At 35.1% G+C, this 19,161-nt stretch overlaps 1 protein-coding gene across 2 annotated transcripts; it reads left to right on the forward strand.

Moving 5' to 3' along the window:
- Nucleotides 1-12,188: 12,188 nt before the first annotated feature.
- Nucleotides 12,189-16,024, forward strand: LOC147564834 (putative thylakoidal processing peptidase 2, chloroplastic). 2 transcript variants are annotated; one of them, XM_086650373.1, is made up of 7 exons: nt 12,204-13,121; nt 14,067-14,135; nt 14,237-14,305; nt 14,701-14,787; nt 14,955-15,022; nt 15,462-15,609; nt 15,655-15,847. In XM_086650373.1, the coding sequence occupies exons 1-6, from the start codon at nt 12,408-12,410 to the stop codon at nt 15,586-15,588; spliced, it is 1,134 nt and encodes a 377-aa protein (XP_086506499.1). In that variant the 5' UTR covers nt 12,204-12,407; the 3' UTR covers nt 15,589-15,609; nt 15,655-15,847. The 2 variants fall into 2 exon arrangements, with proteins under 2 accessions (XP_086506491.1, XP_086506499.1); XM_086650365.1 differs by having other exon boundaries at nt 12,189-13,121; nt 15,462-16,024.
- Nucleotides 16,025-19,161: the final 3,137 nt, after the last annotated feature.

Genomic DNA, 19,161 nt, shown 5'->3' on the forward strand with positions numbered 1-19,161 from the left:
GGAAATTTGTTACAATTACTCTTACTTCACACTTGCTCATAGTACTTCACACTTTCTTGAAGATTAAGTGGTTGTGCCTACCGTGGGAAGATGGCGAGATGAACATTATTTATTCACTAAGGTTAATTTTGCGAGAATCATTGGCATATGAGTTTGGGTACGAGGTTGACGATTACTTGCACATTTGTATCCTTCCATTCCAGTGCAAACTTCGTTCAAAGTGGGAATTACGGATCGCCATGTCAAAGTTCATCGTCTGCGGGAGCATCAACTTGTTTTCTTCATCGAAATCGGTTCGGGACGAACCTTCTGGGGAACAGGGTGCTGATGCAGGCGCATAAACGTGTGGGCCCACGTCCACGCGTGCCCACACCCTATTGGGTCATGATAGTAGTTTATTTAGTAGAGGAAAAGTTACTTTAATTTGATATTTCTTTAATTTTAAGTTTCTATGTTTGAGTAGTTTATTATTTTAGGAATCCTAGTTTGAGTCTATCGAGGAAGGTTTATTATCTTATAAAAGGGGATCTAGTCTATGTTATTATTCACCTTGAAGAGAAAAACAATTGAAGTTATTAAGAATTTAAGTTTAGTTTATCGTTTCTTACAGTTTTCTTTAATTGTTCTTAGTTTATTTTATTGTTCTTTAATTATTCCGCTGCGTCTACATCATCATCGATACTAGAAATTTGGTAGGATAACCATTCATCATTAAATAGTTGGGTCGCAGCATCCGAAAATCTCCTAAAGTCATACTGTAAGCTTCATAAACCACATATCTTCTGAAATCTTCAGAGGTGTAATTAAAAAACTCCAAGATATGTTCATGAAAATATTCCTCGATTCTACTAGTGCGCTCCTGGACTATCACAGGCCTACTACAAAAGGAAGCTCTATATGTCACATAACTGGTGTTTTGATATTGCCTATTCCCTAGTACCAATCGATGATGATCGTCCCCCATCACAGAAAGAAAAGTAGAAGATTAATGAGAAGTAGAAAAACCCTAAATGGTTTCGTTTTGTAGAAGAGAAGTTGCTTTAATTTGATATTTCTTTAATTTTAAGTTTCTATGTTTGAGTAGTTTATTATTTTAGGAATCCTAGTTTGAGTCTATCTAGGAAGGTTTATTATCTTATAAAAAGAGATCCAGTCTATGTTATTATTTACCTTGAAGAGAAAAACAATTGAAGTTATTAAGAATTTAAGTTTATTTTATCGTTTCTTACAGTTTTCTTTAATTAATGTTAGTTTATTTTATTGTTCAAAACGAAACCATTTAGGGTTTTTCTGCTTCTCATTAATCTTCTACTTTTCTTTCTGTGATGGGGGACGATCATCATCGATTGGTACTAGGGAATAGGCAATATCAAAACACCAGTTATGTGACATACAGAGCTTCCTTTTGTAGTAGGCCTGTGATAGCCCAGGAGCGCATTAGTAGAATCGAGGAATGTTTTTATGAACATATCTTGGAGTTTTTTAATTACACCTCTGAAGATTCCAGAAGATATGTGGTTTATGAAGCTTACAGTATGACTTTAGGAGATTTTTGGATGCTGCGACCCAACTATTTAATGATGAATAGTTATCCTACCAAATTTCTAGTATCAATACTTAACGTTGTCGTAAAGACATTATCCTTCCTTAATCGTTCCGGTTGGATACATGGAGACTTGAGTTTGCACAACATAGTACTTAAAAAAGTGGGGATAGTTTTTACCCAAAAATTATGGGTTTAGAATTTATCAACTATACGAAACCTACTTCTGCAAGTGAAGTTCTTGGTACATACAGAAGTGATTTTGAAAATATGGTCTCCATATTAAAAAGCTTTCTTAATCCTCCAAAATCTCAATCCCAAGAAGCCCAGGATCTAATCGACAAACAATTTTCGATATTGTATAACCATTCCACAAAATTCAGTTTTTGTTTGAATTCAGAGAACATTATATTGCACCCGGTGTTTTATGACAGCAAAAAGCTTTTGGAGTTTTATCGTCGTTTTGGTGTGTTTTACATGGGCATAGAAGGAGATATAGACGAAATCCAAGGAGGATTACTCACTCCAAATCAAAGAACGGCCGTTGGAAACTTTAAAGGACATATCGAGGGGTTGTCTCCCCGTAACTATGGTTGGGGAGAATTATTGAAAAAAGTCAAGGGATTATATGAAAACTTTGATAAGGAACTTGATAAAAAGGGAATCTATAATAAGTTCTCTTTCTTTAACCGGGCAACAAATCTTGTCAAGTACATGCGTAATTTACTATCGCATTATTGCGAAATTGAGAAGAGCAACAAGTTCCTGTTTGATGAACGGTATCCTCTAGGCGTTGCGTCTTTTATACGGGAGGCTTTTCCCAACCTTACTATGGAGTTGTACGACATTTATCGAAGGAATATTAACGATTTAAAAAGTCTTAATGACCCTTCCTTTCTAAATCATTTTTTTTTTATAATTAAGATTAATGTATGAGATGGTGTGGTTATGTAATGTTTTTTTTATTATGATGAAACAAAAAAAGACGCAAAAAAATTAAGTATTAATAAACTTCTTCAAAACGAAACCATTTAGGGTTTTTCTGCTTCTCATTAATCTTCTACTTTTCTTTCTGTGATGGGGGACGATCATCATCGATTGGTACTAGGGAATAGGCAATATCAAAACACCAGTTATGTGACATACAGAGCTTCCTTTTGTAGTAGGCCTGTGATAGTCCAGGAGCGCACTAGTAGAATCGAGGAATGTTTTTATGAACATATCTTGGAGTTTTTTAATTACACCTCTGAATATTCCAGAAGATATGTGGTTTATGAAGCTTACAGTATGACTTTAGGAGATTTTTGGATGCTGCGACCCAACTATTTAATGATGAATGGTTATCCTACCAAATTTCTAGTATCAACACTTAACGTTGTCGTAAAGACATTATCCTTCCTTAATCGTTCCGGTTGGATACATGGAAAAAAGAGTTTGCACAACATAGTACTTAAAAAAGTGGGGATAGTTTTTACCCAAAAATTATGGGTTTAGAATTTATCAACTATACGAAACCTACTTCTGCAAATGAAGTTCTTGGTACGTACAGAAGTGATTTTGAAAATATGGTCTCCATATTAAAAAGCTTTCTTAATCCTTCAAAATCTCAATCCCAAGAAGCCCAGGATCTAATCGACAAACAATTTTCGATATTGTATAACCATACCATAAAATTCAGTTTTTGTTTGAATTCAGAGAACATAATGTTGCACCCGGTGTTTTATGACAGCGAAAAGCTTTTGGAGTTTTATCGTCGTTTTGGTGTGTTTTACATGGGCATAGAAGGAGATATAGACGAAATCCAAGGAGGATTACTCACTCCAAATCAAAGAACGGCCGTTGGAAACTTTAAAGGACATATCGAGGGGTTGTCTCCCCGTTACTATGGTTGGGGAGAATTATTGAAGAAAGTCAAGGGATTATATGAAAACTTTGATAAGAAACTTGATAAAAAGGGAATCTATAATAAGTTCTCTTTCTTTAACCGGGCAACAAATCTTGTCAAGTACATGCGTAATTTACTATCGCATTATTGCGAAATTGAGAAGAGCAACAAGTTCCTGTTTGATGAACGGTATCCTCTAGGCGTTGCGTCTTTTATACGGGAGGCTTTTCCCAACCTTACTGTGGAGTTGTACGACATTTATCGAAGGAATATTAACGATTTAAAAAGTATTAATGACCCTTGTCAAGTACATGCGTAATTGAGAAGAGCAACAAGTTCCTGTTTGATGAACGGTATCCTCTAGGCGTTGCGTCTTTTATAAGGGAGGCTTTTCCCAACCTTACTATGGAGTTGTACGACATTTATCGAAGGAATATTAACGATTTAAAAAGTATTAATGACCCTTCCTTTCTAAATCATTTTTTTTTATAATTAAGATTAATGTATGAGATGGTGTGGTTATGTAATCTTTTTTTTATTATGATGAAACAAAAAAAGACGCAAAAAAATTAAGTATTAAGAAACTTCTTCAAAACGAAACCATTTAGGGTTTTTCTGCTTCTCATTAATCTTCTACTTTTCTTTCTGTGATGGGGGACGATCATCATCGATTGGTACTAGGGAATAGGCAATATCAAAACACCAGTTATGTGACATACAGTGCTTCCTTTTGTAGTAGGCCTGTGATAGTCCAGGAGCGCACTAGTAGAATCGAGGAATGTTTTTATGAACATATCTTGGAGTTTTTTTATTACACCTCTGAAGATTCCAGAAGATATGTGGTTTATAAAGCTCACAGTATGACTTTAGGAGATTTTTAGATGCTGCGACCCAACTATTTAATGATGAATGGTTATCCTACCAAATTTCTAGTATCAATACTTAACGTTGTCGTAAAGACATTATCCTTCCTTAATCGTTCCGGTTGGATACATGGAAACTTGAGTTTGCACAACATAGTACTTAAAAAAGTGGGGATAGTTTTTACCCAAAAATTATGGGTTTAGAATTTATCAACTATACGAAACCTACTTCTGCAAGTGAAGTTCTTGGTACATACAGAAGTGATTTTGAAAATATGGTCTCCATATTAAAAAGCTTTCTTAATCCTCCAAAATCTCAATCCCAAGAAGCCCAGGATCTAATCGACAAACAATTTTCGATATTGTATAACCATTCCACAAAATTCAGTTTTTGTTTGAATTCAGAGAACATTATGTTGCACCCGGTGTTTTATGACAGCGAAAAGCTTTTGGAGTTTTATCGTCGTTTTGGTGTGTTTTACATGGGCATAGAAGGAGATATAGACGAAATCCAAGGAGGATTACTCACTCCAAATCAAAGAACGGCCGTTGGAAACTTTAAAGGACATATCGAGGGGTTGTCTCCCCGTAACTATGGTTGGGGAGAATTATTGAAAAAAGTCAAGGGATTATATGAAAACTTTGATAAGGAACTTGATAAAAAGGGAATCTATAATAAGTTCTCTTTCTTTAACCGGGCAACAAATCTTGTCAAGTACATGCGTAATTTACTATCGCATTATTGCGAAATTGAGAAGAGCAACAAGTTCCTGTTTGATGAACGGTATCCTCTAGGCGTTGCGTCTTTTATACGGGAGGCTTTTCCCAACCTTACTATGGAGTTGTACGACATTTATCGAAGGAATATTAACGATTTAAAAAGTATTAATGACCCTTGTCAAGTACATGCGTAATTGAGAAGAGCAACAAGTTCCTGTTTGATGAACGGTATCCTCTAGGCGTTGCGTCTTTTATACGGGAGGCTTTTCCCAACCTTACTATGGAGTTGTACGACATTTATCGAAGGAATATTAACGATTTAAAAAGTATTAATGACCCTTCCTTTGTAAATCATTTTTTTTTATAATTAAGATTAATGTATGAGATGGTGTGGTTATGTAATGTTTTTTTTATTATGATGAAACAAAAAAAGACGCAAAAAAATTAAGTATTAAGAAACTTCTTCAAAACGAAACCATTTAGGGTTTTTCTGCTTCTCATTAATCTTCTACTTTTCTTTCTGTGATGGGGGACGATCATCATCGATTGGTACTAGGGAATAGGCAATATCAAAACACCAGTTATGTGACATACAGAGCTTCCTTTTGTAGTAGGCCTGTGATAGTCCAGGAGCGCACTAGTAGAATCGAGGAATGTTTTTATGAACATATCTTGGAGTTTTTTAATTACACCTCTGAAGATTCCAGAAGATATGTGGTTTATGAAGCTCACAGTATGACTTTAGGAGATTTTTGGATGCTGCGACCCAACTATTTAATGATGAATGGTTATCCTACCAAATTTCTAGTATCAATACTTAACGTTGTCGTAAAGACATTATCTTTCCTTAATCGTTCCGGTTGGATACATGGAGACTTGAGTTTGCACAACATAGTACTTAAAAAAGTGGGGATAGTTTTTACCCAAAAATTATGGGTTTAGAATTTATCAACTATACGAAACCTACTTCTGCAAGTGAAGTTCTTGGCACATACAGAAGTGATTTTGAAAACATGGTCTCCATATTAAAAAGCTATCTTAATCCTCCAAAATCTCAATCCCAAGAAGCCCAGGATCTAATCGACAAACAATTTTCGATATTGTATAACCATACCACGAAATTCAGTTTTTGTTTGAATCCAGAGGACATTATGTTGCACCCGGTGTTTTATGACAGCGAAAAGCTTTTGGAGTTTTATCGTCGTTTTGGTGTGTTTTACATGGGCATAGAAGGAGATATAGACGAAATCCAAGGAGGATTACTCACTCCAAATCAAAGAACGGCCGTTGGAAACTTTAAAGGACATATCGAGGGGTTGTCTCCCCGTTACTATGGTTGGGGAGAATTATTGAAGAAAGTCAAGGGATTATATGAAAACTTTGATAAGGAACTTGATAAAAAGAGAATCTATAATAAGTTCTCTTTCTTTAACCGGGCAACAAATCTTGTCAAGTACATGCGTAATTTACTACCGCATTATTGCGAAATTGAGAAGAGCAACAAGTTCCTGTTTGATGAACGGTATCCTCTAGGCGTTGCGCCTTTTATACGGGAGGCTTTTCCCAACCTTACTGTGGAGTTGTACGACATTTATCGAAGGAATATTAACGATTTAAAAAGTATTAATGACCCTTGTCAAGTACATGCGTAATTGAGAAGAGCAACAAGTTCCTGTTTGATGAACGGTATCCTCTAGGCGTTGCGTCTTTTATAAGGGAGGCTTTTCCCAACCTTACTATGGAGTTGTACGACATTTATCGAAGGAATATTAACGATTTAAAAAGTATTAATGACCCTTCCTTTCTAAATCATTTTTTTTTATAATTAAGATTAATGTATGAGATGGTGTGGTTATGTAATGTTTTTTTTATTATGATGAAACAAAAAAAGACGCAAAAAAATTAAGTATTAATAAACTTCTTCAAAACGAAACCATTTAGGGTTTTTCTGCTTCTCATTAATCTTCTACTTTTCTTTCTGTGATGGGGGACGATCATCATCGATTGGTACTAGGGAATAGGCAATATCAAAACACCAGTTATGTGACATACAGAGCTTCCTTTCGTAGTAGGCCTGTGATAGTCCAGGAGCGCACTAGTAGAATCGAGGAATGTTTTTATGAACATATCTTGGAGTTTTTTAATTACACCTCTGAAGATTCCAGAAGATATGTGGTTTATGAAGCTCACAGTATGACTTTAGGAGATTTTTGGATGCTGCGACCCAACTATTTAATGATGAATGGTTATCCTACCAAATTTCTAGTATCAATACTTAACCTTGTCGTAAAGACATTATCTTTCCTTAATCGTTCCGTTTGGATACATGGAGACTTGAGTTTGCACAACATAGTACTTAAAAAAGTGGGGATAGTTTTTACCCAAAAATTATGGGTTTAGAATTTATCAACTATACGAAACCTACTTCTGCAAGTGAAGTTCTTGGTACATACAGAAGTGATTTTGAAAATATGGTCTCCATATTAAAAAGCTTTCTTAATCCTCCAAAATCTCAATCCCAAGAAGCCCAGGATCTAATCGACAAACAATTTTCGATATTGTATAACCATACCACGAAATTCAGTTTTTGTTTGAATCCAGAGAACATTATGTTGCACCCGGTGTTTTATGACAGCGGAAAGCTTTTGGAGTTTTATCGTCGTTTTGGTGTGTTTTACATGGGCATAGAAGGAGATATAGACGAAATCCAAGGAGGATTACTCACTCCAAATCAAAGAACGGCCGTTGGAAACTTTAAAGGACATATCGAGGGGTTGTCTCCCCGTTACTATGGTTGGGGAGAATTATTGAAGAAAGTCAAGGGATTATATGAAAACTTTGATAAGGAACTTGATAAAAAGAGAATCTATAATAAGTTCTCTTTCTTTAACCGGGCAACAAATCTTGTCAAGTGCATGCGTAATTTACTACCGCATTATTGCGAAATTGAGAAGAGCAACAAGTTCCTGTTTGATGAACGGTATCCTCTAGGCGTTGCGCCTTTTATACGGGAGGCTTTTCCCAACCTTACTATGGAGTTGTACGACATTTATCGAAGGAATATTAACGATTTAAAAAGTATTAATGACCCTTGTCAAGTACATGCGTAATTGAGAAGAGCAACAAGTTCCTGTTTGATGAACGGTATCCTCTAGGCGTTGCGTCTTTTATACGGGAGGCTTTTCCCAACCTTACTATGGAGTTGTACGACATTTATCGAAGGAATATTAACGATTTAAAAAGTATTAATGACCCTTCCTTTCTAAATCATTTTTTTTTATAATTAAGATTAATGTATGAGATGGTTTGGTTATGTAATGTTTTTTTTATTATGATGAAACAAAAAAAGACGCAAAAAAATTAAGTATTAATAAACTTCTTCAAAACGAAACCATTTAGGGTTTTTCTGCTTCTCATTAATCTTCTACTTTTCTTTCTGTGATGGGGGACGATCATCATCGATTGGTACTAGGGAATAGGCAATATCAAACCACCAGTTATGTGACATACAGAGCTTCCTTTCGTAGTAGGCCTGTGATAGTCCAGGAGCGCACTAGTAGAATCGAGGAATGTTTTTATGAACATATCTTGGAGTTTTTTAATTACACCTCTGAAGATTCCAGAAGATATGTGGTTTATGAAGCTCACAGTATGACTTTAGGAGATTTTTGGATGCTGCGACCCAACTATTTAATGATGAATGGTTATCCTACCAAATTTCTAGTATCAATACTTAACGTTGTCGTAAAGACATTATCTTTCCTTAATCGTTCCGGTTGGATACATGGAGACTTGAGTTTGCACAACATAGTACTTAAAAAAGTGGGGATAGTTTTTACCCAAAAATTATGGGTTTAGAATTTATCAACTATACGAAACCTACTTCTGCAAGTGAAGTTCTTGGTACATACAGAAGTGATTTTGAAAATATGGTCTCCATATTAAAAAGCTTTCTTAATCCTCCAAAATCTCAATCCCAAGAAGCCCAGGATCTAATCGACAAACAATTTTCGATATTGTATAACCATACCACGAAATTCAGTTTTTGTTTGAATCCAGAGAACATTATGTTGCACCCGGTGTTTTATGACAGCGAAAAGCTTTTAGAGTTTTATCGTCGTTTTGGTGTGTTTTACATGGGCATAGAAGGAGATATAGACGAAATCCAAGGAGGATTACTCACTCCAAATCAAAGAACGGCCGTTGGAAACTTTAAAGGACATATCGAGGGGTTGTCTCCCCGTTACTATGGTTGGGGAGAATTATTGAAGAAAGTCAAGGGATTATATGAAAACTTTGATAAGGAACTTGATAAAAAGAGAATCTATAATAAGTTCTCTTTCTTTAACCGGGCAACAAATCTTGTCAAGTACATGCGTAATTTACTATCGCATTATTGCGAAATTGAGAAGAGCAACAAGTTCCTGTTTGATGAACGGTATCCTCTAGGCGTTGCGTCTTTTATACGGGAGGCTTTTCCCAACCTTACTATGGAGTTGTACGACATTTATCGAAGGAATATTAACGATTTAAAAAGTATTAATGACCCTTCCTTTCTAAATCATTTTTTTTTTATAATTAAGATTAATGTATGAGATGGTGTGGTTATGTAATCTTTTTTTTATTATGATGAAACAAAAAAAGACGCAAAAAAATTAAGTATTAATAAACTTCTTCAAAACGAAACCATTCAGGGTTTTTCTGCTTCTCATTAATCTTCTACTTTTCTTTCTGTGATGGGGGACGATCATCATCGATTGGTACTAGGGAATAGGCAATATCAAAACACCAGTTATGTGACTTACAGAGCTTCCTTTTGTAGTAGGCCTGTGATAGTCCAGGAGCGCACTAGTAGAATCGAGGAATGTTTTTATGAACATATCTTGGAGTTTTTTAATTACACCTCTGAAGATTCCAGAAGATATGTGGTTTATGAATAAACTTTCGAATATAGGCATATCCGTATGCGATATCTGATATCTGATATCCGATAATTATCCGACAGATATTATATATCAACTTTCGAATTCGACTCCAACAATATTTGTCTGAAACAAAAAAATTAGTATGAAATTTTTTAACCATTATATCTAGATAATAAATCTCAATCATCCTTTTTATATAGTATTATTAATAAAATTTAAATTTAAATTTTTTATTTTTCAATATTACTTATCAGATACAAATATTTATCAGATCGGATATTGGTGCATCCGAACTCTCTCCAATGCAACACTCTATTTCGATCTTTAAGATGACGTGTCGAGGGTAGAATAGAGATATCCTAAAAGGACACTCTATTTTTACAGTGTCCTTTTGAGATATCTCTAATTGTCTAACTCATCAGTATTTGATTTTCAACTAATAGAAACAGAGTCTCCTATATTTTCTAAATAATTATTTATTTATTTACAAAAATAACTATGTCAAATAAGTAAATAAGATAAGTTTAGAATCTTGGCGTTGGAGACGTAAAAAAATTGAGGATCTCTATTTTAGCCATCTAGGAGTAAATATCAATTGAAACTTGACACATAGGATGAGTAAAGATTTTTTTGAGTTTTGCATTGGAGATGCTCTTAACTGACGTGGCAGACCAACTCTGAACCGAGCGGTGAGCAGCTGGCCAACTCGGACCAAATCCCATTTCCTTCAAAAATGCCCATAGTTCTAGTCTTACCGGATATGTAAGATCTTTACCTACCGGAAAAAAAGGATAGTTGTGTTTGGAATGCAAAAGCATGAGAACGTGAGGTGGTTGAGTTGACTTTCTTTCCAACTTTTTATCTGTTAACAAGCAAGTATTGATCAGTCAAATAAATATGGTTGACTTATTAGAGAGTCATCATCATTGATGTTGGTTTTTATGTTTTATAAGAATCTCGGTGGAGATTGGAGAAACTGACTCTATCGGATGAATATGTCCAATATGCATGGGCCACTTTCATGCCAGATGGAGAAACATGAACCAAGGATGGAAAAAGATAGCTTATTCTCTTTACGAGAGAAATGATGAAAGTTAGAAGAATTACATGTAATCTCAAAATGTTTTTTTTTGTTGAAATTACATGTAATCTCAAAATGTTGGTTGATCATATTACAATAAGAGTAAAAAATTAAATAAACCATAATTGTCGGCAGATTTATATTTGGTGTACATTCTCATTACACCACTTAGATACATATCTATCATGTTTAGACTGTCAAGATTGACTAACATATTCATTCTGACATAAAATTGGTTATTTTGATTGTGTTTTACGATGTTTTTGAGAATGACTACGAAAGTTATTAAAATGACATTTGAAACATAAAAGATACAATAAACACGATAACTGTCGAATATTACTTTGACACAAATATGCTTAAGACCCAATGAAATAAACGACTTAAAGTCTAACTAACTACATTATTTATACTTTTAGTAACCTAAATTCAATAAACTCTGGATTCTACATCCACTTCAGACATTATTTCTCATACAACTTTGGTTATATAAGAGAAAATTTAGGGGCACTATTATTTGTTCAGTTACACAAATATCAAAGGCCAGCGCTTTGAGGAAAGCTAAACAGTTTCCGGGGTGTGAAGTTTTGGGTGGAAACAAAAAAAATTAGATTTTTCTATTTCCCCCAAACAACCAAATTCTTTTCAGCTTCTTCTTCCTTTCTCCGGCGACTTCACCATCTCCGACGACTCCACCATCTCCCCTTCGCGCGGAGGTCTGGTTTCCAGATGAGTCTGGTTTGAATACCAGACGAGCTCCGGCGAAGGGGCTCCTCCCCTTCGCCGGAGACATTGAGAAGAAAGAGAGAACAAGAGTAGAGAGAGAAGAAAGAGAGAGAAGAAAGAGAGAAGATAGGGAGAAGAGAGAGAAAGAGAAGAGAGAAGAGAGAGAGAAGATGATGAAGTCGCCGGCAACATCAGGCCGACGACTTTTTCCGACGACATTAAATGGGTGTTTGGTTTAACTTTTTTTTGTTTTCCATCGTCTTCCTCGAAAACTTTAATGCTTTCCCCAAATCAGTGGCCATATCAAAAGGTTGGAATTTGAAGATGTCCCAATACACCAAACTCGTTCCGTATAGTAGCAACCTTGTGTTTAGTAAACGGGTTACCGAGCTTCATGCATACGGACCGAACCCATCAATCCAGCCCTAACTTCATAATGACTTCCGTTTGATTTTGTCTCGTCTTTTTTCTTCCCCAACCCATTTTCTGGGAGACAGATAAAACCCTAGAAAATTTTACCCTCTCCCCAATTCCTTTTCAATCTCAATCTTTAATTCATTCTTCATTCGTACAAATGTCTATTTTCAATTCTAGGGTTTTCATCGCTTAAATCTTCTTTCACAGAAAAAAAAAACCCTGTCGGAAAATTTTCAAGATATCTGTCATGGCGATCCGAACTATTTTTAGTTATTCAGGTTACGTATCCCACAATCTTGTCTCCCCACTCGCAAAGGCAGGAACTGTTCATTCGATTCATGACTTTTGTGGACGATCTCGATATCTATTCCAGAATCAAACACCAGAAATCGAACTACCCTCAAGGAATTATCATGTCGATTTTGCTAATTCTAGGGAAAGAAATTGGTCGAGGGTAGGAGCATCGAGTTTCAGTTCAGTTTCTTCAGGTATTGGATTGGAACAATGTCATCCTTCTCTAGTTATGATTTTGTTATCAATGATGAATTCATCTCCATATGTTTCTAAATCACTAAATTTGGGGGTTTTTGGGGTTTCTTCTGGTTCTGTTCTTGGAAAAACATCTAATTATCTTCCATTTATTCATGGGTTGAAGTGGTTTCCCTGTAATGAGTTTTTCCAGAATTTGACTAATAATGGGATTGATAAAGGAGGTAGAAATACTATTTATCTTGATAATGAAAACCCTAGGATAATTTCTCAAGTTTCAAATGTAAAATCTGTTGAAAAAAGAAGTTGGTATTCAAAATTGGTGAAATTTTGGTCGGATGATGCAAAGACAATTGCGACTGCCGTTACTGTTTCGTTCTTAGTTCAGTCGTCGTTGGCAGAACCAAGATCAATTCCATCGCTTTCTATGTATCCAACATTGGATGTGGGAGATCGAATTTTAGCCGAGAAGGTATTAGTTTCATCTAACAATCTTTGAAATGAATGTAGATATAATCTTTATGGTTCTTTTGCTTTGACTGTGTGGATTCTGATGAAAAGTTGGTGTAGTTCATTAGCAAGATTTTCTTTTATTAATGGTTAAGTGAATATTAGCATATCCTTTTTTTAATCTTTTAGATTAGTATGAAATGAACCATTTTTATTACCACCATATACCAGTAAAACAAAGACGTATACCCGTCTCTCGATCAGAATAAGGTTAGGATGTCACAGACGATGGATCGATCTTCTTGTTCTTATTGTCTCACTCTGTCTTTGTTAGTACCTTCTATAAAGATAAGGTGGATGACTAAAATACTTTCAATTGGAAAGGATTTTGCAATATGAGTGTAATTGTTTCTCTCCTTACTGTCATATTGGGAATAAAACAATTTGGAACTTTGGCTTTTCGATCCGTTTGATATCTCTATCACTTCGGCAACCTATACGTACTACCAAATTTCATACCTCGTGCTGGTTATTTACCAGAAAAATTGAGTGAATATCTTAGATTACTAGTGAGGCTAGTGACAGCATTTAACTGAAGGTGCAGCTCGAAGTTGCAGAATTTCTAATTCACAATTGCTCACTGCTTTGTCAAAGGTCGAGAAAGGGTACCTATATATGTCTAATTTAATAAAAATATATCTAATCTGCCCGAGGCAAAATCATTCAAAATAAATCACAATTTTCTGCAGTTTTGAGTTAGTTAGGGAAAACAATTGTGATGTGGTAGAAACACTGATTCTGCTTCTTACTCGTGTGGTTCTTGAGCATATTACAGTTTCTGACACAAATTCCTCTAGCTGCATGTTGTTTCACCTTATCTTTTTCTGTCATTTAAACAGAAGGAACTCAACTGACGAGTGCATATTTTTCAAACGAAATAACTGATCACAACCTACCCGTGTTACAGGTTTCATATCTTTTCAGAAAACCGAATGTAGCAGATATTGTAATTTTCAAGGCTCCTAAAATTCTGGAGGTATTATGTGCGTCGCCATTGTTCAAATTGCGAAGATATAATCTATGTCGTTAAAATATTCAAATTCCTTATAGATTACTACATTTAGATACTTTATGCAGGAAAATGGTTTCAGTTCAAGTGATGTGTTTATCAAGAGAATTATAGCAGAGGCTGGAGATTATGTTGAAGTGAGTTCTCCCCTCATTGACTCATCTATTAATCCGAATCTCTTTGCTGCCTCCTGATCCTGTTTTAGGTGGTGTTTTTTTATTCTAGTCCTAAAATGAAAACTGACTCGATATCTGAATGGACCCAAGTCAGATTTCAGAATGTTTCATTTTTATATGACTTGTGTGTCTAACTCGTCAAGTGGATGACTTGGACTGATTTTGTGTCCGTTTGTGTTGGACATAAATGAATTTTGAACTAAGAACCTGTTGTTTGAATAACTCGAAACAAATCAGATTTAGCCGACTCTGATTCAAACAAGTCAGATCAAGGGGAGTCAGATTGAAACAACCACAAAAAACCACCATTTAGTATATAATAGTGAACATTTTACAAACACATTATTCTCAAACAGGTTCGAAATGGAAAATTGTTGGTGAATGGTCTGGTCCAAGATGAAGATTTTATTCTTGAGGCACCTGCTTATGAAATGGAACCAGTGGTATTCTTTCCCTCTCATCTTTGAATTCCTTTTGATTAAGAATTATTAATTCATATTGTACTATAAACCTTGATTATTTTATTGCCTAAACAGCTATATAATTGTTAATCTCAATCTTTCACGTGAAGGAGTACTGCTACTTATCTGACTGTTCACCTTTCGTACAGCTTGTCCCTGAAGGTTACGTTTTTGTGATGGGAGATAATCGCAACAACAGTTTCGACTCACATAATTGGTAAGCTGCTAAAAATATACGAAATCCTGAACCAACCAATTTCTTCCTTTCGGCAGTAACTAGTCCTACAGAATTTCCTTCCGGAAATGATCTTTAAGCATGATGTGGTAGTAAATAGGACACGATATGTAAGTTTCTATTTTCCAAAGATTTATTTGATTCTTTCCACCATTCATTAATTGGCAGTATATTGCGGTATGAATTTTCGGCAAGCCTAGCATTAAAAACTGAAACCCGTCTTAAAGAACTATTTCACCAAGAGTTATGTTTAATGTTGATATTATTGCCCTGCTAAATTTCCTATTACCCGGATGAAATTTCTTCAGAACCCTTATTCTTATGCATATAATGAATATCATTTGCTGCTAATGTTAATGAATTAGTTTTATTTTCAAAATTACAGTCTTGGTAATGCCACTTGAAATTTATCTATGTACAGGGGCCCTCTTCCTATCAAGAACATTGTTGGCAGATCCTTTATTCGTTATTGGCCGCCTTATAAGACATCAAACATTGTCTACCAAACAAGACAAGAGAAACAGACAATTACAGCTGCAGTTTCTTAAGCTCCTGTGCTCGTTGTTTCAGTTATGATAGACACTCCAAGTAAAGGGCTTCACGAATATATATCGGTTGGATCTAGGAAAAATTGTAAATTCTGTTCATATTTTTTCTCTTAGGACCAACAGTTTTATTTCTTTCTCTCACTGTCTGTTGTTCGGTCTGATTGTGCCATGAATGCTTCGAATGAGGCATGTTTTTAACTCACGCGAGTTGGACTCTTTTTCTTCTTTTTTCGGTTGCATAGAGAAGCTTGATGTTGGATAGCTTTTCCTTTTTTTTTCTTGGTAATTGCAGAAGACAAGTAATGCAAATGATGCATATTTTTGTAGTTTTTACTCTTTTTTTCTAGTTTTACTCATGAGCTGGATTATCTTGGAAAGAAATGTTTTTTTCTTTATTCTTTTTCATAGTTTGATTATTGTGACATCTTCCTTATCATATACTTTTATCATTTCAATGATTTTTTTTTTTTTTGGAATTTGACTTCGATACACGATAGACATTACAAGGCATTGATACATCAAAAATGTGATAAGCACGGTAACTGCCAAATTAAACAAGAACAGGCCTAAAGCCCAACTAACCATGGTCTGAAGTCCATCTTCATTATTTATGTCCTAATAAATTTATGCCCTAATAATTCCAAATTCAATAATACAGAGATTCCACCTTCTTTGGGGATCGAACCCGAGATCTCCAGGGACCTTCGGAGTATATGTCAACACTTCAACAACTTGTGCTACCAAGTGTTGAAAGTATCAATTTTCCATCAATATATTTATTAAGACTCTGAGTCAAGCTATTGGCGATTGTAGTATTTTTTTTGTACTCTATAGTTGGTTCTATTGGTGATTGTAACATTTTCCTTGTACTCTGAAGTTGGTTACTTGGTTCAGTAGAGGAACAGTCTCTCTAGGTTTAAGCTGAGTTTATGATGGTAGGGGTTCCCAATTTCCTTCTCAGCCTTGATTAATGTCTTTCCATCTCAGCCTTGGTTAATGGCCTAAGATGAAAACAACACCAATCCCGAATCTAAAGAAAAAAAGAACTCCTAATGCACACAGTACATAAATAATAATGTCATATATCTATATTATTTATATTCCATTGATAGTACCAACAAGCTCCAATACCCTAAAACAATAAAACTAGAGGAGCAGTTTCCTTGTGGTTTTCAAAATTTAGTACCAAAACACTCTGCCTTTAAATTGAAAGCCACACTTGTAAAAAAAAAGAAGGGCCAGTTTAAAGTGGTCTTATCTCAAAGCAAAAGAGATAGTAGTAAAGTGGGACATGTGGCTTATACTAAAGTACCCTAAGAAAGAAGATACTACGATGGAACAAGAAATAAAGTAATGACAAATGACTTGTGGGGTATTTTAGTTTCATATTGTTGTTCTCTTTCTTCCACAATTATTTAATTGTTTCACCATAACAAGGGTGTCTATTATCTCCTTATCTCTTTCATCTTTTGTTTTTCCTCATTGTTGATCATCTTTCTATCTCTATAACTACAAAGGGGGTCATGCTTTTAACAAGGAAGTTTCTAGCCCAGGATGGTTTTTTCTTTGGAATTTGGTGGGGAAAAGCTTTATTGGTATGCTTCATTATTAAACCAAAATGACAAATCCTCTATTTTAGGGACGGGTAGACGACGGGTTAACAAGTCTACGGAACTCCGAGTTGGGGAGAAAACTGCAATTAACACGTTTCTAATCTAGCGCGTTTCCTCTCAACAAAAAAAAACCTAGCGCGTTTCCATCTCCCATTATCAATGGGAGCCTTTGCTCAAGGAAAAATGTTGTTGCCAATGGGCAAAACATCAAATTTTATGAGGATCGTGTCCTCTTATGCTCTTCACATTTTTTTAGGTCTCTAATCTACTTCATCATGGTACCAAAGGTGTGAAATTAAATGGCCACTTATTGACTCAGAAACTACTTCACCAGATATGCAACTTCAATGAATCAAATCAAGGTGAAATTAGAGCACAAGAATTTTGTGTTTTTTCTATCAAGAGAGACAACATAACATTGATACCAAAAAATACTAACAACTAGAACAGACAACACCTCAAAAGGGAAAATTGGAACGACCACCTTCTAGCCAAGTGAAAATTTATGCCGATGTTGCTTTCAGTAACAAAAGATCGTAACACATGGAAATAGCCAGACACCCCTGTCTTGGTATCTCTCGAATAGCTTTTCGTCCTTGCCATTATAGATCTCTAATTTAGGATATCCCAAAGGCATTATGGAAAATGTTTGTAATTTGTTCTTCTCTATAACCTTTGTGGGTTCATCTTGAAGAGTTTTGGTTCATTTTCTGCATTCTCTACACTTCTTCGATATTTTCCTTTGCCAATAAATTTTACCTCAAATGTAAACACTGATTTCGTCTCGGAATGATTGAACTTCTTTTAGCCTTTTAAGTGAAATTGAAATTGGATCCAACCTTGTGTTACTTCATCTCTTCTCGAAATTCTTAATAGAACTCTTGAAAGAAGGAATTAAGAAGATCGTATATATATACTCCCTACTTCAATTCTTCAAGACTAGTTGATAAATTTGAGGAAATTAACTCGTCGCATATAAACTATTCAAGTAAGAAAGCCAATAAGAGGAACATATGCAGGGCTTGATAACGGGCGAACCGGACACTCTTGGAATATGATTTCCACCGCTTCAACGAAAACAATCACAAACTTAATTGCGAACTTCAACATTCTTATGCAAATTTCCACTCTTTGAAACATCATTTTTGGATTGAAATTTCTTCACTTCACTACAAAAGAAAATAGGTTGTTATCTTTTGGTTACTTTTCAATTTTAATTTATGAACATTTGTATTTATACTTCACAAGAGTAGGCGAGTAGCTAAATATAATTGTCCTTTGGATCACCTCAAAAGCCAAAGCCATTTCTTTTCTCTCTCTTGATTTGTATCCTCTCACTCTATCCATAATATCTATCATTGCATACCCACTCATATTTGAGGATAGGCTTTACGTTCTTGTCTAGTCAATAATGCAACAAATTGTACAAAAAAATAATAAAGTAACATTGAATGTCTTCAACGTATAAGCCATAAAAAGCGAGGTTTAATTCTACTTTGACTCCCAATTTGTGACTAACTACAAAATTTAGTCCCCGTATTTGATTAACGTTCTATTTTGGCCCTTTAGATTAGACTATGATTTCGTTAGTTAAAATTTCTGTCAATATTTTTCCTTTTTACAATTTGTTTTAGAAGTGTATTTTTCTCGTCCTTTCTCGCTCAATACTCTTCAGAATGGATCACCGACAGCGACCGACATGCCATTCCAATGACATTTAACATTATTTTCTCTCTTCTTCACCCTCTCATCTCACCACCACCATCGTCGTTTCTCTTTAGCTTTAATTTGAAGCTAGAGGTGGTGATACTTGGTGATGGTGGTGGTAGCCAGCAGACAAAGAAGAAAGAAAGAAATTGTTGAAGGTCTCTGGCAGGGGCAGACTAATCTTTACTGACAACTTTTTTCAGTGACTTATTTCAACGAATATATAGAGAGAAAAGATATGAGATAAATATTT

This window comes from Eschscholzia californica, unplaced genomic scaffold, assembly GCF_041429995.1.
Source record: "Eschscholzia californica isolate CP2 unplaced genomic scaffold, dmEscCali1.0.p SCAF_1, whole genome shotgun sequence".
Taxonomy (NCBI): domain Eukaryota; kingdom Viridiplantae; phylum Streptophyta; class Magnoliopsida; order Ranunculales; family Papaveraceae; genus Eschscholzia; species Eschscholzia californica.